The following is a 24,352-nucleotide window of genomic DNA, read 5'->3' on the forward strand; positions in this document are numbered from 1 at the left end:
AAAGTATTAGCTTCTCTCTACACCCGATTCTCTCCAAACCCCAATCCTTGCTTTCATTCTGTCTCTCATCTGGGTCTAAAAAGTGCTCTACAAGGCGTGTGAGTGTTTGGGGATTTGGTTTCAGATGGTGAGTTGCTATTTTTTCTTTGTTTTTGCTGCTGGATCTGAGTTGGATATGCTGGTAACGGTGATGAAGGGGTTGAGGACTTGAGCGAGATGCAGAGAGCAAGCGTGGAGGTTGAGAGAGTGGCAAAAGCACAGTTGAGTTGAGAGAATGGAGCGTTAGGGAGAGGAAGAGAAACCCAATTGAGGTGGTGAGAGAGTTTTTTTTGTCCGGTTGAGTTAAACCCCAGTTAAGTGCGTTAAACTCCAATTTAAGTGTAGTTTTATATTTTAAATGACGTGGATCATTTTTTAGCGTAGATCATTTTGGACGAAATCCTCACCGTGTACTGGATCCTTTCCATTTCCCTTCCTCTCCATTTCAAAGGGAAATGGAGAGGATTCGTATCCAAAGAAATGAAGGGGTTTGAAACTTTGCAATGCTGTGTTCGTGGGAAGTGGGACATGCAAGACCCAAATAAATCACTTCGAGACCCAAATATTGCCGGAGAGACATGATGCTTTCGCTGCCGGTGAGAAGACCTGACCCTTTCGTTAGTACTTAATTACACTGATGTCATGAGAAAGGAGGCATTAAAGAGAGAGAAGGAGGAGACCTTGAAACTCATTGCTAAGAAGCAGCAACAATTTGAAGAGGAAGTCACCCCCGAAAAGCCGCCCACAAATTCTTCAGTAGCGGCTCCCAAGAGAAGGAACTGGTGGGACCAATTGTAGGATGATGGCAGTGTTGCTAGCCTGCTAAGAAGGCCAAGACTACATCTACATCTACATATTGGGACTTAGCTGATACCACTCCTGGCGTTAGGTCTTGCATGTCCAATTTTCCACGAAGACATTGCAAACAACTTTTAGATCCCGCTTTCTCATTCTCGGTTTCTCAGGTATTGGCTTTCTCTTCTCTTTCTTTCTTTTTTTTTTCTTTTTTTTTTTCTTTCTAAAATTAAGGAATAAATATAAAAAATTAAAAATTAAATTAAAAAAAAAAAAGTTAACGGCTAAACTAACGGCAAATTAATGGAAGACTTAATTGAGAAGGAATGAAACTTAGAAGACTAAAATGACAAAACCCAAATTTATAAGACTAAAATGAAAAATAATGAAATTTAGAATGTGAGTTTTGCATTTTAGCCTATTTTATTTTTATTTTCTTGATAATTGAAATATAACAAAAAAAAGGAGTATTTTGAAAAAAGAAGAAATAATATTTAAATAAAATAGAAAAAAAACACACACACACATATATATATATATATATATATTTATTTATTAGACCCAAAACCAAAACGGAGAGGAGATAATGTTGAAAACGAATTAAACTCAAGCCATATATTACAATGAAAAGCCTACTGAGTGCTGAACAAGACAATATGGGCTACGGAATTTGTCTACCTAGATACACAACATATATTCCACATTTGCCGAGGGCCCAACATTTAATTGGGCTTTGCACAGGGACTGGTTTCAGGTTCCGGAGGGCTCTAGCTAACACATTACACCTTTTGGATAAATCTTTTTTTTTTCTTTTTTTTATCCATAATATTTTCATAATATTTTAATAATAAACCATAAATAGCAGATTATTATATGTTATTATTATTGAGGCAAAAAAGTAATTTCAGTGATAAATTCAAATTAGAATCAATAACAGTTAACTATTTATGATTTGTTATGAAAGTGTTAATATGTTGTAGACATAGCATTTCTTATTTTATTAATCAAAATTTTAAATTATGAATAAATTTTACTTAATTGATACCCCCAATTTTTTTTTTTTAAATTGTACAAACACTCATTTAAAATATTAATGTCTATTGTTTACTTTAATATTCAATTTTCTTGCCATATAAAACTCATTAGCTTTAAGAGAATTTAATTAATATGTTTCTAAAAATATTTTTTAAGAAAAATATGTTTCTAAAAATATACAAGTAAATCTCTTTAGTAAATACAAATTTTCTTTTCCAAAAACAAACTCTTTTTCCTTTTTTATTAGAAGAAAAGATACTATAATTTTTAAGACTAAAATTTTAGGATATTTCCTGTCTTTTCATCTACAAACAAAAGAAAAGTTTTGTCCCATCCAAAAACAGGAAAAAAGTTTTACACTTAGCATTATTATTATATATTTTTATATTTTACATTTTTAAGATTAAGACAAATAAAAGTGGTATTAATTCAAAATTAATAATTGATTTCTATACATTTTTTTTTTTGATGAACTATATTTTATGTTTTCTAAAAACTATTTTCATACTCTAATCTAATGTGCAATCTTTAGTTTATTTAACATAAAAACCTTAATTTAAACTGCTTAAGGAATAGTAAGTCTTTATAAATATATATATATATATATAAGTGTGATTAATGTAATTTAAATGATAATTATACAATGATAATATAATTTAAAGGATAATGACATAATGACATAAGGATATATAAAATACTTGTCTTGAATTATATAAAATTCACTTAATAAAATTTTCTTATGAACGAGAAAATTACATGTATAATAAATCATGTTAAAAATATGTTTTAATATGATGTTGTGAATGACTTTCATAATGGGTTTCCCCTTCCTTCTTCTCACGTACGTCCATGCATGCAAAGTAGGGCATGGATTCATTTCTGCCAATTGCTGCAAGAGAATCGCCTTGGGGGCAAGGTCTAAAATTTTAGGGTGTTTGATCAGGTACTCTCTTGTATATGAAAAGAAGAAGGAAAAAACAAAATGACACAAAATTGGTGGTGTAAATGTAATGACTGATATGATACCCCATACAAGAAGTGGTTATATAATTGTCAATCAAATAATGATTAAAACAAAAACTAGAATGAAGAACCTTTTTGGTTCGATTTGAAAGGACAGCTACACACACACACTTATATATAATTGTATTCACCAAATATTGGATGTCCACTCAAGATGAGAAGTCAACGTTTTGAATCCACACAAAGATATGTAGCATATCAAATCGTAATTCTGGTCCATGAATTAATCATATTCATACCTGTTAAAAATAGTAGAAACACTTCTACTGCTCTTAGTTTTTTTGTTACTTAATTATGTAACTAACAGATTTTACGTAGTAGGATGAATGTATAATCCCTGTTTATTTGTAATTGCATACTATATAGTAACAAAATTTATGAATTCTAACAGCAAAATTTAAAGTCCGTGAGCCAGTGGAAGAAGTTTATCATGTTACTGGTATATACTTCCACTCACAACTGTGTAGGTCTCACAGCTGGTGGGTCCCACCAGCTGTGAGTGTGAGGAAATATACACCCATAACAGGGTGTATTTTTCGAAGCCAGTGACACCAAATATGTCAAAGTTTTAGGTGAGATAATTTGTCAATGAAACTTGAAAACTTTTTTAGTAACCGTGTAGTGTACTGTGTACCCATAGGCCATAGCCCATAGCAAAGACATCCTTTAAAAAGACAAACTTGCATGTCTCTCTTTCACATGTTGGTCCAGCTGATTGTTTGAAATGGACATCAATGGACATCAATGTTTAGACTTTAAAGGAGATGAGTATAGTTAACAAAGTAAGCTTTATATATATATACGCACGCGCGCGCGAAACTAATATACATTGTAAAACCCTGTTGATTTTTTTTTCCCATCTTTAAAGGTATAATACATATCTTAATTTAAACGTTCTTTTAAAATACTTAAACATAAACGATTCAATTTGATTGAATTGTAATTCTTTTATCAATAATATTATACTATCTTATTATGCCCAGTTTTATGATTTTAATTGACACAGTAATGATCAATTTTTTTTTTTTTTCAATTCCATCTCTTATTTTTTATATTAAAAATTATATATTATATTTTGTATTCTTGAATTTTTAACCACTCATTATTTTTCTATAATTTTGATGATTAGACCTTAATTATCGAAATATATGTTGGAATTAAACATGCATGTGGCATACACCCACACACACGAAGCATATCTTCAATTAAAAATGTTTACATAATTTTAAATTAGAATAAAATTGGAAAATAAATAATATAGATATTTGTATTATTTTGCTTTAAAGTATGGCGAAAAATTATAGACTCAATAATTTAATTCACTTATCCATATCCTAAATGATAAGGGTAATTCTAGAAGGATGATAAACTGGCACATAAGACAAAGCTGACGGTCCTAATTAACTCGTCAACCTTACCTGTGCATTCATAAACATAAACGACGATATCATAAAGCCAACGGTTCCACCTCAAGGCTAACGGTTGTGCCTTGAGATCAATGACACATGAATAAGACGACTAGAATGCATAGACAGGATAAGAAGCTGACAGAAGGAAACTGAAGGAGATAAGTAAACCTTTGATGGTCTGACATGGCCTTCTTTGGCCTCCACGCATGAGCATATAAGGAAACATCTTGTGCCCTACAATTAACCCTAATCAAGGGAATTCATATAAGGAAAGGATCCAGCAAGATACGCATATTAATGAGGATCTTCCCTACAAGGAAAGGCCCTCTATGCCAAGAAATGGATGTCAATCCGATACTATTATGAAAACCCTAAAACCCTCACAAATCAAGGTATGCATAATTTTTCCCAAGTCTAGCACTCTAAAGTTGTAAACCAGTTCTCTAACTTGACATTCGGAAGATATTTAGCCATTACCACACCAGTACTCTCTATAAGATCTTCTTTGTTTCTGTTTTCATTGGTGTTGTCTAGAGCACGTGAGAACTGTGCAACTTATTGACGATTTTTGGCATCATTACTAAATTAATTGGATTGGACAATATCTTACAAATATATACTAAAATACATAAATATCTATTCAATTAGAAAATCGCAAAAAAAAAGGAGAAAAATAACTTATATCATCTTTCTTTTAGTATCAATATTTCATTTAAATCAATGATGTACACACAACAGATTCCAATTTATGAGTTTTCTTTTCCATTTTTATGCTAAATTTTAATACATTTTTTAAAAGCCATAAACATATCCATTTTATGAATAATGATTCTGAATAGAACAACCCAATAGGTTCTTAAATTCTAACCATTTATAGCTAAATGAATGGTTTATGTTACTAAAATTTCTTCTTCTTTTTAAATGGATCTAGCACAAAGAGTGGTAGGGCATGGATGTGACTACCATTAGTTGTGCTTATTATAGCTTATGGAAGCCAACGGTTTCTAGTTCGATTAACTAGAATCATTACACTCTCCATGACACTCACTAGATGCCTATATATTGCCTTGTAATCGATGAAAATTAGAAATCAAACCAGTAATAAAACCACCACTCTTATTTAGTGTTCACCAGCCTACCTTGATAATGACCCATGCACATACAGATATTAGTTAAGATGGAAGGTTGTTTTATGACAAATAGTACTCATCACAAATCATCATCATCAAAATGGAAATCATGCTTACAAATTTAAATGATGAGGAAGAGAACACATCTGCACTTTGTGGAGAGTGAACTATGAAATTAGTTCTCATCTTACCTAACAGCCTGTCCCTCTTCCTTCTTAATCATCTTTCTTAACATCCAACTACTATGTAATTGTCATCCAAAGACTTTTTTCCTAATTGCCTTTAGACTCAAGACAAAGAAGCATTCACATGTTCATCCTTTAAAGTCACACCCAAATAACCCACAAATACAAGTAATATTTTAAACTAAGTCTAAGGCACTCTAAGAAGGGTGACAGGGTTTCATTTGAAAGCATCCAAAACTGCACTACTTACTTGAAGAAAAAAAAATCTAATTGCACAAGACAAAACAAAACAAAACAAAAGATAGATGAAAACTAGTTAGAATTTTCCCCATTGGTCTTCTACATAATTGGAGTTTTTATATTATCCCCCCCCCCCCCCTCCCCCTCTTCTTCTTTTTTGGGTTTCTATCTTGTACTGACAAAAGAAAAGTCTGAGAATGCAAAGCAGAGGACTAATTGCATTTACATAAACCAACTGTAACTATCAAATCATAGATAAAAATACAAATACAAATAAAAAAAATAAAAAATTAAAAGTGTTCAAAAATTCGAGTACCATGCCTCAAATATTAACAAAAGGGCACATTGCACCTCCCTAAGTATAAAACAATTGCGATATCCCCTTTAGTTTAAAACAAAAGCAGTGTCTCCTTATTCATAATGAGGAATCTATTCATTTGTTAGTATTTTTCATTAAATTAATGAAGAGCTCAATTTTTCTTATAGAAATAAATGCGTCAAAATCCACACGTCAATATTGATACTCTTCAATAACAAATGCATCATATGTATACAATGATAACCATAACACCCTCTAATAATTAACAAATACATCACCAACACAATAATAGTTCATCAGAATTTTCCAGCTATTAATGTCAATAACGTATAGGTCTAGACCCATTTAAAAAAAGAAAAGAATTTTCTGTCAGTGTGATTAAAAATGCTAACAGAGAATGTAAAAGTGCTAATTACAAAGGATAGGAGAGACATTATTATGTTCTAAACTAAAGGTGTGACATTCGGAAAAGTCCAATTTTGTTTCTTCTTTAACAAAATAAGTCAATAGTCATGCTAGTTCACAATGCTCCAAGACATTTTTCATGATAATGTTGAGTTTATGTACATGATTTTCGTCACTTGAACATGTTCTAAACCTCACACAATCAAAGTTCTCAACCGTAATCATCTGAACTACTTCTCAGTTCACACACAGCCCAGAAGAGGTACAGATACGTTGCTTTTGAAAATGAGCCCAGTGAGGCCCACCTTGAAGCCCTTGCTTGGGAGTTGAGAATGGCTCTTTGTCGCTTATGGTTGACCGCAGTACTGTCACGCGCTATTCATGGCACGTGGACCTTAATTTAGTGCCTCTTTTTGGCATTCTTTACATCTATACCTTGGAAACTACTGCCAGTCTCTCCATTCTTTAGTTCCACCAGAAACTAGAGAGAGAAAAGAGAGGTATTTTTATTTTATGTTGGGTCAGGTAGAGAGTGACCCATTTCACTTTCCTCTTCTTTGAGCTTATAGAAGTGACTTAGAATTTAAAAAGCCTGTGTCTTTAGGGTTTTCTGTTGGAACAACAGTGATAATGATATATCTCTTCAAGATCTTTTGAAAATACATAAATGGTGGACTCCCCAGAATCAAATTAGGTAAGTTTCAATTTTTATCATATATTATATGTCAGCTGCTCTCTTATTATTTCTCAATCAGTGACTTCCCTTTCATTGAAAATCATGCATACAAAAATACAATAGAAAAGTGACTTCACAACCAATTGTTACTAACTTCTAGTGCAACTGTTTTTTTCTTCTCAAATCTGAGAACAAAAGGTGTTGTCTTTAAATGGTGTTTTGCATCAATGGAAGGAGTAAGTTCTGATTTTAGCTTTGCTTATGTGTCACAATGAGTTGGGTTTGTGTTTGAATACAAAGAGTTTGGGGTTTTGTTACTACATGGTTTATGAGTGTACATATATGATCTGTGGTATGTCAAACTACAAAGAGCATAAGTGGTTTTTGGAGCACACCCATATGAAGATGTCTTGGGTTCAGCATCAAATCTTGCAAAAAGATGGCTATTTGAGCTTCCCTCCTTCTCCTCCTCTTCCTCCTTTGTCTTCATCACCATATACTGGTACTTTTCATAAAGAATCTGCCCCTTCTTCATCAAATGGTACTAGGATAAGTCCAGCTGTTCTTTTCATTATAGTAATTCTGGCTGTACTGTTTTTCATTTCTGGTTTACTCCACCTGCTTGTTAGATTTCTCATAAAGCACCCATCTTCCTCAGCATCTACTCAATCTAATAGATACCCAGAAATTTCTAGCTCCGATGCTCTTCAGAGACAGCTACAACAACTCTTCCATCTACATGACTCTGGTCTAGATCAAGCTTTTATAGACGCTCTTCCTGTTTTCCAGTATAAAGAGATAGTGGGTCTCAAAGAGCCATTTGATTGTGCTGTTTGTCTGTGTGAGTTTTCTGAAAAGGACAAGCTCAGATTGCTTCCTATGTGTAGCCATGCTTTCCATATCAGTTGTATAGACACCTGGCTCCTATCAAATTCAACATGTCCTCTATGTAGAGGGGCCCTCTATACTCCCGGGTTTTCAATTGAAAACCCAATTTTCGATTATGATGATTTACGAGAAGAAGATGGGTGTACTGGTTATGGAGAAAATCGGTTAACTTCTACTCAAAAAACAGTGGAAATGGAAGAAATTGTTGTTGACAAGGGGGTTTTCCCAGTGAGGCTTGGGAAATTCAGAAAGTTAAATGTTGAGGCAGGGGAGGCTGGAGGAGAGACCAGCAGTAGTAATTTAGATGCAAGAAGATGTTATTCAATGGGCTCATATCAGTATGTGCTTGCTAATTCAGACCTACGGGTAGCCTTGTGCCATGATCCACAAGGTGGGGATATTACACTGACAAAAGAGAGAGAAAATAATGGGAATTCCTCAGTTGATGGGGATGTGGAAGGAAAAAAGATTAGTAGTGTGACTAAAGGTGAGAGCTATTCTGTGTCCAAGATTTGGCTTTGGTCAAAGAAAGGCAAATTTTCAAGTTCTTCAGATGCCCAGATGGATATACTGCCTTCCCTTAAAATGGAATTGCCATGGATGAGTAAAACACAAGGGGCATGAGGTATTTGCATCATTGTTTTCTTGCTATATAGTTCATCCATTGATTATAGCTTGTTTATGCTCTTGCAATTCTTACTGAAATTTTTTTGCGATGCTAATTCACCAACTATGATGAATGGTTGTGGCTTATTATAATTGTAGGACTATCTTTTGTATTGAACCTGAAAAATACAACTTGTTCAAGGGCTTTTGCTTATTTTAAGGAATGACAATATACGATCTTGTAGATTACCCTGAATGGGATGAGGCTGTGCTTTTCTTGTAGGGATAAACATATGATTGCATGTCTTATAATGGGAATGTTGGTATGATTATTCTTGTTTTCCTTTGCAAATCTTAATGATCTCAAGAGCTAAAAATTTGTTACCTTTCTTAGTTTTAGAAATCTAAAACATTTGCCAATTTGAGGGTTATATCATCCATGGAATATGGTTGTAGAAATGTGGGCACCAAGATTTGTTGAACACAATTATGTGTAATAGACTGAGAGAGTAATAGTATTATAAAGCTGGATTACATTACTTACAGAGGCACTATATGTTTCTCTTTAGTGGATTTCATGGATTACTTAAATCTACTTTCCTAATTCTTTAAGAAGCTTTATTATTTTAGCCTTCTTTTTCTTTAATACAATTCTTTCTTTTACTGAAAAAAATATCATCAATTTTACCATAAAAAAACTGTCATTTTCCATCTCAACCATTTTGTGGGCAAGTTCAAATAACATATGGTTTTCTCTCTCAATAAAGATGGATTATTCAGCAAAAAAAAGTTCAAATAGCATATTGTGACACTATGTTGAAGGGGAAAAAAATCTTACAGGTTTTAAAATTTTCCATCCTAGATTCACTTTTTTCTTTTCTTGAAACAAATTTATTCTTTAGCTTTTTAATGATTCTAATTAAAAGTTATCTTAGTCCGCCTACATTGGTGGTTATCGGCCTATGAAGGCTCTAGATGGCTCCAAGGTTTTATTACCAATATTTTGTGTACAAGATCTATTGCTAGGGGGCCTGTGCTTTTACTTTCTTGCCTTTTGAGGCATTGGGTTTTTTGATCTCCTTTTATATTTCAACTACTCTTTTTGGGATAATGTGAACATAATCTTTGGTATTGAGCCATTGAGTGATCTATTGGGTTGGGCAGTTGGGGCTGTGGTGGTGGGATCCATGAAAGCTGTGTGGCAGAATCTTTCATTCTTGTGATATGATCATATGAGGCCTTTTATTCAAAAATTGGCTGTACTGCCAATGCTACTGTAGCCTGTGGGTCATACTATGCTCCTCCCATGTGGCTTTGTTGAAGTTGAACTTTACATTATCCCTCATTTGTTTTCAAAAAATGTTGATAATCAGTCATATTCATGTTCAGAAATTTTCAGAATGTGTCCAACCAGTCAGATCACAAATGATGTTAGAAAAAGGAGAAAAGGAAAGGACAAAAAGAAAAAGAAAAAAAAAAGAAAAAAAAAAGGAGAAAAAAAAGAAGAGAAAGTTATGCCAAAAAATAGAAACAAAAGAAGAGGGAAAAAAAGTGGAGATATTGAACATGGATGCATGCTTTGGCAATTATAATTCCTATTTACTCACTTTCTTGTTTTATCGGTTGGCAATTATAATTCCTATTTACTCACTTTCCTGTTTGAGGTGTCTTTACACTGGATTGCTATATGAAAATAAATGAAGGACAGAAAAAGAGAGTTGAACCATAAAAGATAAATAAAAGATGAGATATTTTTTTTCTTTTGTTAAGTGAGGATATTGATGCATCCTTGGGCAATTTTAATTCCTAATGATGCTCTTTGAAATAATGTTATTCTATTTTGCTTTATATTTATTTTTGTATGTGGGGGAGGTCGGTGGAATATGTAGAAACCATGTTACCAACCCAACAAAGAAGTACCAAAAAACTGAGTCATGAGAAAATGATAAGTGTTTTTATTCAGGCTCCGATAGAAAAGTGTCAACACAAGCTTACCAACCAGTAGTATTAATTAAACAACTTTATAGCGGCTCCACATTCCTGCTGTCCAAGTACTCTGAAGTGAACAACCACCCATCTCTCTCTCTCTTCTTCCTTTTTTTTTATTTATTTGGGAGAGAGAGAGAGAGAGGGAATATCACCTTAGATGATAAAATGGGGCACTTTTTGTCTCAGGTGGCTCAAACAATGAACTTGAGTGTCCAACCTATTGACCATAATGCTTGGCCCAAGTGCTCAACCAAGTTATTTCCTATGCACAGAAGCATCTGAATAAGTTGATGATGCGATGGAATTGCATTTGGGCAGATTGGGTTAAGTTGAAGGCCAGCCAAGCCCAACTGTGGAGAGTGATGCAGCCCTTTTGCCCCTTTCTGTAGGACATGATATGTAAAGCAACTATCTATAGTAATTCAATGTGTTTAGTGTATTGGAGCATTGGACGCGACACAAACACGATAATATTAAAAAATAGTCATGTGTTACTCTCATGATTTGTTTAGTGTACTGAAGCACTAAGGCTGCGTTTGTTTTGGGTGAAATTCATTTCCGGAAATGGTTTTCTATATTTTCGGGTGTTTGGTTGCGCCAGAAAAAGCAATTTTCCGGAAATCATTTTCAGTTGACTCACGGTCAAGGGTGAAAATGATTTACGGAATCATTTTCACTTCAAATGATTTCCGGAAAATGGAGAGAAAGAGAGAGCATGAAGACAGAGAGAGGGAAAGAGAGAAAGAGAGCGCCAGCACCCTGAACTCAGCGAGCCCAGACATGCCGGAGACGTCGCCGGCGAACCCTGAGCACCACGCCTTCGATCACCGCGCCGGCAAACCCCGAGCACCGCGCCGGCGATCGCCTTCGATCACCTCCGCTCGATCTCGCGATCTAGCCTTCGATATCGCAACTCGCCTTCGATCTCCCACCAGCGAACCCAGAAGCCGTCGATCGTTGTCGCACCGCGCCTCGTCGTCGATCGTCGTCGCCGCGCCGCGCCGTCGATCGCTTCCTCTTCCTCGATCTCTCAGCTTTTTTTTTTTTAAAAAAAAAAAAAAAAAAAAAGATGAACTGATTATTGTTGTTGTTGTTGTTGTTGTTGTTGTGATGGCCGGAATTTGCTGCAAGAATTTGTTGTAGGAAAATAACATTTTCCTAATTGAACCAAACACATGAAAATATTTTCCACACCAATTTTCATAAAACAACCAAACACTTAAAAATATTTTCCTTTTCCGGAAAATAGCATTTCCGGAAAATATGTGTTTTCCGGAAAATATTTTACGGGAACCAAACGGACCCTAAATGGAAGCTTTGCTCTTCCCAATTAGTTAGTTTGGAGATATAGATTAGAATGAAACTATATATGCAATTAGTACCCAAAGAAAACTGATACTTGTCGGTCAAAATTATTAGGACTCTAATTCTCCAAAGCCAAAATAAATAAAAAAATTCAAACTGAAATAGGAAGACAAACCTTGTACGATAATGCCCCAGTATCTCAAGATCAGTACTGAAAATATACTAAGTGACCAAAGTCACCAAACATGCTTTCTAAAAGGAAAAGATAAATGATGGAAGTAAGGAAATGGAAGATTGGTGATGAGAAGGCCTGCTTTTAAAAGGTGAAAATGAGAGAAAATGATGAGAAACAAGAAAGATAGAAGATAGAACAGACCTAGAAGCAATGTATATATATCCACAACAACATGATTATGGTTGTGAGCACAAAAAGAGGCCTTTCGCCATAAAAGTTGGGTTGAAATTTGCACAACGAAAGGAGCAGTTTTCCAATGGTTGGTAACATGCCTTTATCAAGACCACTCAAAACTAGAGAAGGAAATAACGTGAGAATTGGGACCTCCATCTCTATTCGGAAGTCAAAATTACTATACAAGTTTGTGGGATGAATGAGATTAATTGCCTACATGGGCTAAGATTTCTCATTAACTTTGTTCCTTTCGGTGGAAAATTTTGATATTGAGAGCATAAATTCATGTAAGTATCCTATCAAATCAATGAGATATGCAGTTGTAAATGCACACGGAGCCTAAAGTTCGAGTGGTACCTCCATCTTTCTCCAATTATGACCTCTCTATAATAGGACCAGCTTGATATAGTTTGAGATATAAGATGATAAATAAACAAAGTTTAGTTACAAAATTAGTTGTAACCAAAGTTATAACAATCTTACTCAATATCTTTTATTGGAAGTGAATTTTGACAAATTCACTATTGGATTATATTTTCTTCTTATATCCTCTATATTTGCAAAATTTCTAATAAATTAAAGACTAATAGCTACATAATCAATAAATTGTTTAAATCATAAATTTTTGTAGTTTAAAATTATGCATAAAATATAATCTTATAGATCTTATAGTAAATAATATTTGATTGGCACAAAATTTGACATGTGTATTAAGAGCGTAATGAACATGTAATCCAACGGTTAGATTTTCAAAATATATAGTAATGTTAATGATATTAAGTAAGGTTACCTTAGACTATAACCAATTTTGTCACTAAGGTTTGTCCATAATAAATTTAAGTGAGTTTTTATATATAAGAAAATAAAATTAAAATTAACTAAGTAGTATTTATTTAATTGTCTATATTATAATTAAAAATCATTCTTCTCACCATTCTGAAATTAAAAAAAAAATTTAATTAAATTTTATATTTAGGTTTTTCCGAACATTGCTGTGGGGCCAGGAAATCGTACAGCCACGGCCCACCCCAAGCCAGGCCCAAATGGCCCAATCCGAGGAAGGATGACTACCCAAGGCCAATTTGGGGAGCAAACTCTTCTTGGGATCCACGCCGAGGATCCCCTTGTCCTCGGCGTACTAAGGATAACTGTAAGGGAGGGGGGACAGACCCAGAGCAAGTTGTCACCTTAGCACTTAATACGTTCACCTAACCCTTCTGGCCGCATTAATGGGGGTGTAACCGCCGGGCAGGGCTACATCGATCAGGGTGAACCACTTGAGCACGGATACGACCTCTGATGGGACAGACAGCCAGAGGAGAGGCCAATGAACGATCAACAGAAGGAGGAAGAGAGTAATATATAAGGGAGACAAACAAAATGTATGAGGGGGGAGGGGGGGGAAGAAAGCCTCCTCGGCCACAGGCCGAGGAGTATTCCCCAATTGTAAATTGTTGTAAGTATTTCTTCAATAAAACAGAAAGGCGTTCATGCTTCGTAAACGCCGGTCAGCGCTTAAACCTTCAACCCACTCTCTACAAATTCATTGTTCTGGGTTCGTTGGGCCTATAACCAATCTCTTTTGGGCTTAGGCACCAAAAACTGACCCTACAATTGCCATTTAAACTAATAATAGGTAATCCGTAAATGTAATCCACTTAATCATCTTGTGACATAATCGATATTAATTAGGATTTAACCAATTTGATTATGATAAATTTCTTTATGTAAAATGGATTATAAAAAGTATCATGAGTAAAAATTATGCAATCAATGCACGCATTTGGAAACCCAAAAAAAAAAAAAAAAAAAAAAGTCTTAATCATGAATTGTTAGATGACATATTTGAACATTTTAAAGATGAATTTCATTGCTATCTTTTTGTCTAACTATTTTTGAAAAATTTCTTATACATTTGTGATTTTTTTTTTTTCATATCCAAATTGATATTGTATAGTTAATATTTATAATTAAAAATATTTACAAATAAAATAGTCACTATTTACAATATAAAATTGTAATATGACAAGAACAAAATAAATTTTAAGGCACATATATGTGTGTGTGTGTGTGTGTGTAGGGATAAGGGCCCAAAATCATATATTGGGCCTTGGGCTTATTCGAAGACGCTGACATGTCCGAGGAGGGATAAATAGTCATGAGAGATTCCTGTTTAGAGTCTCATGAATAGTAAAGGAGAGGAAAGTGGTCCGAGGAGTAATTCCCCTGGCTATGGTGGATACATATCAAATATGAATCCCAACAAGAAAATGACCTCTATAGAAGCTCAGTGATAGAGCGTGCCTCATGAATACATAAGCAGAAGGAACCCAAAAATATCTAAGAAAAGCTGCTACTACCGCATTAAATGCACCGAGCTACTTTTCTGGCCGCATTTATGTGAGAAGACCCCTGAACAATGTTTCCTTGGTAAACGCAACTCATAGAGAGCCAAAAGGTGTCTGATGGGACGGCACTCAAGTAGTGGCTTGAATGATTGACAAATAGAAGGCCAAGATCGCCAGGGAGGAGATATATAATGTAAAAGACCCTAAAGGAAAGGGATCGAAAAATGAAGGAAAAAACACGATAGCAACTAAGAACCAGACTTGTACCAAAGTTTAAAGCAATATTCTAGAACTATCTCCTCAGACTCGTCGAGGACATTTCTTCTTGGGTAGTTTATTATTTTCTTTCTTCTTTGTATCAAAATCTATTGGCTCGTCATTTAATTCATTAAAGCCCAGTTTTCTAACACATTCTCTACAAATTTATTTTTTGGGTTTTTTAGACTAAAGCCTACACCCCTGTTGGGCTTGAAGTCCAAATCTGCTCCTTATAATTGGCGCTGTCTGTGGGAAGAATACTTGGGTGATAGTGAGTGCAGCATTCAACCATGGTAGGTTCAAGTCCACAACAAGTAGAGTCCATAGGATCCCAACACGAAAACCATTTTATCAACCTCGAGCGAAGAGGAGATCGAGAGGGGAGTGTGCATATCGTCTGGACCGGTAGAAGTTAGTTTCAGGGAAAGGGTCACCTCTCTTAGAAGGAGAATACTAGAGCCCTGCAACAGGAAGAGGACCAGCTCAAGAGAAAGCTGTGCCATGCACAACGAGACCCAGCGAATCTTTCTCCTACAAGAAGGAGAACTGCCACAAACGTAGGCATAAGAGCCCACCATGCAGGGGCCTGGGAAATGATGCCATAAGCAAAGCATTAAACCAGATTTCCAGGTCACCTTCACACACAAGATTGAAGACGAAAAACTTCCTTGGCGATTTAATCAACCAACGTTCACCATCTACGATGGTCAAACAGATCTTGTGGAACATGTAAGCCATTTCAACCAGAGAATGGCTGTCCACTCTAAGGATAAGGCCTTGATGTGCAAGGTGTTTCCCTCCAGTCTTGGACCCGTGGCCATGAGATGGTTCAATGGCCTGAAGGTAGGTTCCATAGATTCCTTTAGGGGGCTCACTCAAGATTTTGGCTCTCGTTTCATTACTTGTAGCAGAGTTCCTCAGCCCTTAGACTCTTTGCTGTCCTTGTCCATACTAGATGGGGAGACCCTGAAAACGTACTTTGACAGATACTGGAAAATGTACAATGAGATAAATGGCGACTTTGATGACGTCGCCATCAGTTCTTTTAAGAGTGGCCTCCCAACTGAGCACGGTTTAAGGAAGTACTTGATGGGAAAACCTATCACTAGTGTGCGCCAACTTATGGACCGAATTGACAAGTACAAAAAGGTTGAGGAAGACCAGCAGTGAGGGAAGGGAAAGGATAAGGTTATCCCTCAGGGGAGGAGGGATTTCAGGTTAGACCGATATAGTAACAATCAGTTGTATAGAGATTTCGCTGGACAGTCAAGATTTGCCAATACTCAGGCAGTCAATGCCGTGTTCTGAGAGCTAATACATTAGGTTCTAGAGAAGATTAAGAATGAGTCATTCTTCAAATAGCTGAATAAGATGGCGGGAAACCTTATGAGGTGCAACCAGAGCCTCTATTGCCAATATCACTAGGACCAAAGGCATACTACAGAGGACTATATGAACTTGTGGGACCACTTGGTTTGAGAAGGGAAATTGAAGCACTTCCTACATCATTCCAGTGGCTAGAGGAACCAAGCTCGCTAGGAATCATAAAGAGATGCTCCTACGAGACCTCCTTTAGGCACGATAAATGTCATCTTTGCCACTCCAGGGAGGACCGGGTCTTGCCCCTCCAGGGTAATGACGGTTGCTCGGCTATCTGCTGAGGACTCAAATTCTGACCAAAGAGGGCTAAGGTAAGTGCCTGATCGGCGTTGAGCTTTACAGAGGAAGATAAGGTTGGAACTGTACAGCCTCACGATAATGCTCTGGTGGTCACGCCCAGGATTGGGGGCTATGACGTGAAGAAGGTAATGGTGGATCAAGGCAGTGGCATCAAGATCATGTACCCCAACCTGTATAAGGGGCTGAACCTGAGGCCCAAGGACCTAACGGCCTACAGTTCTCCTCTGGTAAGCTTTGATGGGAAGGTTGTTATTTCGAAGGGTCAAATTAGGCTACCCATACAGACTGGCTTGGAAGTAGCGGAGGTGGACTTCATCGTGGTGGATGCTTACTCCCCCTACACAGCCATAGTGGGTAGGCCTTGGCTTCATACCCTAGGGGCTGTCTCTTTTACCCTGCACCAGAAAGTGAAATTCCCATCGGGGGACCAGATTGAAGAAATTGTTGGGAGTTAATTTATGGCTAGACAATGCCTGGTGGCCGCCATCCGATATTAGCCCGAGGCTGAGTCCTCGACCCATGCTGAAGGAGGTTTCTAGTAATTAAGAGCTTCGGCGTTGCCTATCGATGTGCCAACTGAGGAGGCGAAATGCGAGGATTTGGCAAAGGTTGTTATTGGTGACGATCCGGAGAAGTTTTTTCAGGTCGAGGCTCAACTGCCCACCCTGGAGAAGGAAGAGCTGTTAGAGTTTCTTAGAAGAAATGTTGATATGTTCTCCTGGAATGCCTACGAAGCCCCAAGGGTGGACCCGAACTTCATCTGTCACCATCTAAATGTTAATTCCTCCGTTACCCCAAAAAGCAGCCACCTCAGCGTGCATCCAAGGAGCACGCCGACGCTGTTAGAGACGAGGTGACAAAACTTAAGCAAGTAGGGGCTATCAAAGAGGTGTTCTACCCAGAGTGGCTAGCCAATACTGTGGTGGTGAGAAAGAAGAGTAGGAAATGGAAAATGTGCGTAAACATCACCAATCTAAATAGAGCATGCACGAAGGATCCTTTTCCCTTGTCTAAAATTGACCAGCTGGTAGACACCACCGTAGGTCATCCTCGGATGAGTTTCTTAGATGTCTTTTAGGGATACCACTAGCCCTAGACGACCAAGAAAAGACAGCTTTTGTCACTCCTACGGGGAACTACCACTACAAAGTGATGCCTTTTGGTTTAAAAAATGCGGAGTCTACCTATCAAAGGATGGTGATTAGAATGTTCAAACCCTAACTGGGTAAGAGCATTGAGTCTATATAGATGATATGGTGGTGAAAAGTAAGGTAGTGTCTAAGCACGTGGGAGATCTCGGAAACATTTTCGACATTCTGAGGAAACACAAGCTGCACCTTAACGCCTCCAAATGCTCTTTAGTGTGGAATCGGGCAAGTTCTTAGGCTACATGGTAACTCACAAGGGAATTGAGGTCAATCCCGATCAAATCAAAGGCATTAACAGTTTACAACCACCTCGAAACCCTAAAGAAGTCCAGAAGCTTGAGAGAAATCAACACTCAATGGCGTATTGCTAAGCACTGACCTTGGGGTACTTATTGGTCCCGAATTAAGCCCAAACTCCTCGGATTGTTGGTTTTGAACAAGCTAAAGGTCCTCACTTATTTGTCTAAGTGCTGGGCAGAATGCAAGGTGTTTGCCCCTTATATTTTTTACAAAGTAAATCACATACAATATATTGGATTCGATCTTCATTACTGAGGAATCAATTCACAGTGCAAGTATGTGGAAAATATTTTTATTGCCAATACTTAGTGAAATTATTTATCCTAATGACAAGTTGCTGCTAGTAGACGTTACTATAGAAAAAGTCATAATAGTTCATGTTTATTGGTGATAATCAAAATCGTGAAGGCATATAAAATAAAAACATGTAGCATGAGAAGAAAAGACTTTTCATTGATTAAAATGAAGAAATATGTTACAAATGACGGCAGGGGCCGAATATATATATATATATATATAAACAACAAAAACAACAAAAAACAGAAACAATGACAAATCCTACATCTAAGCCTTGGATGGGTGAGAGTCTCCCTTAGGGCTAGCTGCTTGGAGGTTAGCTTCTTCTGCGTCCTTAGCTTTGTAGACCATATCCTTGATCGTGAGATGGTCTTCTAACTTGTCGGCTTAGGTTGATGGTTGCACCTCCTTGCCCTTCTATGTCTCAACCACGACCTCAGCACTAAGGGAAGAGTCTTGAGTGATGAGAGGTTGCTCGAGAGGAGGCAACGGAAGGACAGTAGATGGAGGAAATTCTATTGGAATCTCTTGAATATCCTTTGGGAAGAAGACACTTTGAGCTCTCCTCAACTCGAAGTCTACAGGGACTCCCGCCCGATCCATCGCTACTTCCCAAGACTCGGAGTAGTAATCCCTGCACACCACTGCCACCTCCTCAGCCAGCCGGGTCTCAGTCTCCTTCACTCCACGCTCATAGGCCACCTTCACCATGGCCTCAGCAGCTTCCCTGGCCACCCGAGCTACATCCTTGGCTTTTTGCAATTCTGCCTTAAGATCCAAAACAGATTGTTTCTTGGTGGCCAGGTTTATCTCTGTTATGTGCAGTTTTTGGCGCATATCCTCGACCTCCCTCTCTATGGTCTTTAGCCTGCCTCAGCACTCTGGCGAGCTTAGACAGCAGCTTTTTGGATAGCTTCGCCTTTTCCTGCTTAAGGGCCTCGAGAGCCTTCTCGACCTCAAGCCGGGAGTGGGCCTCACCCTTGACCTCGTCATAGGCATTCCTAACCCACTCCTCAACTACATAGATTTGCTGGGTGACCTGCATAAAAATAGCAAAGGGGTTGTAAAAACACATAAGCACAAGGCCAAACATGCAGCTTAGTACTTAATGAAAAAGGGGTGTTGTTCGGCTCACCATTGCAAGATCCCTCTTCAAAGACATAAAGAGGTTTGGTTGCCTAGTATGCCTGAGGCCCTCCATATCTCGGGGGAGGAGAAGGGGTTGCTCTAAGGCCTCGGCGAGGTATGTAGCATGTCCCCTCTAAGACTCCCAGATTGTGGCATCCCAAGCAATGGAAGCACCATCCATCTTGAGCCTAGGGGACTAGGTGCCCTGCCTTCATCGCACTTCAGCCTCATCCCAGCTGTCCACGGACTTGGCTCTCTTGTTTTTAGGGTCTTTGCCCTTCTTCTGTTGTTTGGCCCCTTTTTGAGGACCAACCTCTCTTTCCTCCAAGTCCTCAACTAGCCTTCTCTTCTTCAGATTTCGGTTGGCCTGTAGTTCGAGGTTAGTGGGGGCTGGGGGAGGAGAAGAGAGGCTGAGAGGAATTTGTGTCTTGGGGAAATCCATGAAGGTTTATCCCTTGTTCCTGTTCACCATCAAACCCTTTAAGCCAGGTCTCCGCTTCAGATCCATTCCTTCTTCTTCTGAATCGGAATCAACCCAAGCAACGATCAACTTAGGAGGATAAACTATGAAAAATCTGTCGGACTCGTGCTCTGAGTTCGAGAGTTCCACAGGCTTTTCTAGCGCCCCTTTTACGTCTTCAAAATGGAACTGATTGATCTCAGTGTCGAGGGAGTGACGAAAAGAGGCTGACTCCTCTCTCAAAACAGCTGCCTGTTGAGGAATGCGTTAAAGAGGCAACTGAACAGGTGGAAGATCTCTTCGAGCCAAAAATTCCAGTTTGGAGATGTCTATCCAAGCTAGTCTAGAGCTTCCAACCTTTATTGCTTGGCTTGCATCCTGGAATATACGGGACATGGGCATGTAATCCAAAATTAGGTGAACAGCCCGCAGCTATCTATCTTCGCTCACAAATATCTACGACCTCAATAGAAAGTTGAGAGCTTGGACGTTGGTCAAATTGAGCCTTGGAGCAATGTGGTTTTTATCTACAAAAATATCCGAGAAGGAAATCATGGTCAAACCAATGAAAATTACCATCAGAAGAAAATGAAGTGCTAAAGGTGAGTGAGAATAAAAGGGCTAAATCCCTAGCCCAAAGAAACTAATCCTAGGGTACCCCACCTGGCTCTCCTGCCTGATTTGGGCAAGGAAGACCATCATGCCACTCCTTGGAGGTGACCAAATAATCGTTCTTCATGCCCTTGTTGGACTTAGGAAGGCAGGATATCAACCTAACAATGTCAGACCGAGACTTGAGATAATATCCCGCGTTAGCAAGAGAATGGCACTCGTACATATGCATAACGTCATGCCATGTGAGCCTTAAGCCCATCTGGTCATCTAGAGCATCTACACTCCCTAGGACTCTAAATAGATTAGGAGCACATTGATAGGGACACAGCCTGTGGTTGAGTAGGTAGTCTCTAGTTATCTTACCCATGGGGAGTGTCATTCCTCCCACTATGAAGGCGATCATCGGAATAACAACTTCACCCTCCCCTCTATCTATGTAAACTTGGCCTGAAGGACAATATTGGAGGCCTATTCCTTGTGGGATATGGTATTTGGCTCTATAACCCTCCATACCGACCGGAGAGTCTACTAAGTGTTTAAATCTACCCATTTAAGTAGATGCAGATGACATCAGGGGGGAGATTTCTGAAAAAGGAAGAAAGGTCGAGAAGGCTGGCTGAGGAGAAAAGGAAAATTTTAAGATATAATTACTTACGAGAGTAGGTGGACTAAACTCTGAACCTTTAGAAAGGTCCTTTGGAAAATTNTAAAGTTAGCTACAGAGCATTTAATGCGGTGCTAGCAGCTTTCCCTTAGATATTTCTGAGCTCCTAGCCTTCTAATACACTCGAGATACACGTCCCTATCATTGGAGCTTCTTGGAAGGTTACCTTGAACCTTATGATACACATTTGAGCCGTGCTTAACCTATTCGAGGAGACATTCCTCCTCGGACCACCCTTCCATTCGTATTTTGCTCATTAGATTCTAAACTTGACCCATCTAACACCATTCATTTGTTCTCGGATTACTATGCTCTCGGCCAAGGCCTAAGGCCAATTTACCATTTAGGCCCTTAACCCTACAACATTGCCAGTTGTCACTTTTTTTTTTATTTTTTTCTTGGGCATTAACATTGCCACTTCCTTTTTTTTTTTTTTTTTTCTTTTTTTTTTCTAATTTTTTTCTTTTGATTTTTTAAGGATTAAGCGTGATATTTTATTTTTACTAGATGTGATTTTTTTGGAACATTTAAAAAAAAAATTGGCATCATTCTTTAATAAGGGTATATGAGAAAATTTATTCAAACTCATTTTTTCCATCCCTCTACTTTTTCACTCCCAACCAAACAAAAAAGAGAGAAAATAAAATCTTTTCTATCCTTCCACTTTTCCATCCTTTCACAATTTTCTATCCTCCTACTTTTTCACTCCTCCAACCAAACAGATCCTAAAGTAGCATGCTATAATTAGTACTAAATAAAGTGGTGTGAGTAGTGAACCCATGTAATAGTAATTGAGTCATGTTAACAGATGCCTTTAGAGCAATTGTTACTAAATCATAATAGGAAAGTTTTGACACCATTTACTAAACCAAAAGTTGTTAACAACATTTATTGTTTTATCATTCTCCTAATAAAATATTTCTAAAAATAACTGCTAATCCAATGCCTTAAAATTTCCTATAGTAATTTTAGTATAACCACTGTCTGCCCTACTCCCCAACGGGGAATCACCTTGAAGTTATTTGAAGCAATATCTATGCACCAACATGCTAAAAACTAAAATAATAAACTCAAATGATCAAGCAATAATTGCCTATTAGCAAGTTTTGTCAATTAAAGATAATCTGAAGATAAAAACTAAAATAATAAACTCAAAAGAGTAATAATTGCCAAGCTGTTGTTGCTAGTTTGGCAATTTCCTAGGCTAAAGATCAGAAGCTCAACTTTGTCTTTTTTGAGGGTGATTCCGAGTAAGTTATTGATGCACTAAACACCTCCTCTCTACCAGCTCTCAATCTTGAGAACTTCAAGCTGAATTGTTTCTATGAGGGATTTCATTTTTGTTAAGAATAAGCCATGTAAACCTTTTAGCACACAATATTGCCCATTGGTGAGCTTTTGTTTGTGGGATGAGTCCCTCACTATCTCCTCTCTGGGTAAGCCATTTCAACCAAAAGGTAAGTAAGAACTCTTGAAATATTAGTTGAACTTGCATCCATTGTTATTGCTCAAGTAGAGACCACCAAACCCATTGTTAGACTATTAATTTATATATAGAAGCTTAAGTTGTGAAATTATTATATATTGTAAAAGTTTAAAGGTGATGAAGCCAGCTATTTCAAAAGATTTCAAGCCCCCCTATAACATTGGAAACTAAGTAGAAAGTCCAACAAATCGACTAGTGATCAGAAAGAACTCCATTGAAAACCAAAGCAGGATTTGATTTGCTCCAAGATCCCAAATGAATATTCTTTTGTTTCTCCACAATAGTACAAAAGAATGTATGATTGTTAGGGTTAGATATGATCTATCAAGATAAAGTTGGCAAAGGGTGAAAATGGCCAAATACCATCATTTCATAAAATTTGTAGCAATTTAGCATTGTTTCGGAACTAAACAGGGATCTACCACTTTTTACGTACTCGAGTTCACTAAACATGAGTTCTAAATGGTACTTGAGTTTAGCAAACTTGAGTTCCTAGTTTCTATTCCATCGTGGCACTGGCTGAGCTGGCATTTGGGTATTAAAAAATGCCACTTGGTACTCGAGTTTCTTGGACTCGAGTACTGTATTAGTGTGGTACTCGAGTCCATGAAACTCGAGTATCAATCTGTATGTGAGGCCCCAATTTCTTGAGTGCAAAGCAAAATCATACAGATTGATACTTGAGTCCATAAAACTCGAGTACTGTGTTAGTAGTACCCGAGTCCATTAAACTCAAGTATCAATCTGTATGTAAGGCCCATTCTTAAGTGTAAAGCAAAATCATTCAGATTGATACTCGAGTCCATGAAACTCGAGTACTGTGTTAGTAGTACCGGAATCCATTAAAGTATAGTGTCAATCTATATGTGAAGCCCCATTCTTGAGTGCAAAGCAAAATCATATTAAGGCAGTTATCGGGACATCCGAGTGATGCTGAAAATTTGTACTTGAAATTGACTAATGAAATTGGTTGTACTAACAAGTTCACTGCAAGTTTGAGCTTATGGACGAGACCTTATTCCTCACTTATAGACAAGTTCTTAGAGCACCAAATAGTTCTCAAAAAGAAGCTTTAATTAGTTGGGCTGACAGCCATGCTATTAGCTTGCAAATACGAGGAAGTCTCTGTCCCTATTGTGAAGGATCTTGTTATGATATCAGACAAGGCTTATACAAGAGAAGAAGTTCTTGATATGGTAATATCCTTAATTGGTTCCCACTAGGTTCCTTTCCTTTCTTTCACTATTAAATTAGATTTAATGATTTCCCTTACTTATAGGAGAGATTTATGGTGAACACATTACAATTTAAGTTGTATGTGCCTACCCCATATGTGCTTATGAGGAGATTTCTTAAGGTAGCTTAATTTGACAAAAAGGTCAATAATCCAATGTCATAGAATCATCTTGATTTAAATTAGATTTTTTTTTTTTTTGGGTCAAAATTGATACTTATAAGTTAGATTTCCACCTATGCACAAATGTCAAAAAATTAAATCTGTAAAAACAAGAATAT

At 37.3% G+C, this 24,352-nt stretch overlaps 1 protein-coding gene and 1 long non-coding RNA gene across 2 annotated transcripts; one reads left to right on the forward strand and one right to left on the reverse strand.

Annotated features, from left to right (window-relative positions):
- The first annotated feature begins 7,026 nt into the window (after positions 1-7,026).
- On the forward strand, positions 7,027-9,006 carry LOC112013252 (RING-H2 finger protein ATL46). Its single transcript, XM_065782614.1, has 2 exons — positions 7,027-7,274; positions 7,455-9,006. Exon 2 carries the CDS (start codon positions 7,518-7,520, stop codon positions 8,766-8,768), a length of 1,251 nt encoding a protein of 416 aa, XP_065638686.1. The 5' UTR covers positions 7,027-7,274; positions 7,455-7,517; the 3' UTR covers positions 8,769-9,006.
- Positions 9,007-10,685: 1,679 nt separating this feature from the next.
- LOC136071403 (uncharacterized) lies at positions 10,686-12,454 on the reverse strand. The gene is made up of 2 exons (XR_010632712.1): positions 12,220-12,454; positions 10,686-11,122 (listed from the first exon to the last, which is right to left on the reverse strand). It is a non-coding gene; the product is annotated as an uncharacterized LOC136071403 (long non-coding RNA).
- Positions 12,455-24,352: the final 11,898 nt, after the last annotated feature.

Source organism: Quercus suber, unplaced genomic scaffold (genome assembly GCF_002906115.3).
Source record: "Quercus suber isolate HL8 unplaced genomic scaffold, Cork oak 2.0 scaffold_2, whole genome shotgun sequence".
Lineage (NCBI taxonomy): Eukaryota > Viridiplantae > Streptophyta > Magnoliopsida > Fagales > Fagaceae > Quercus > Quercus suber.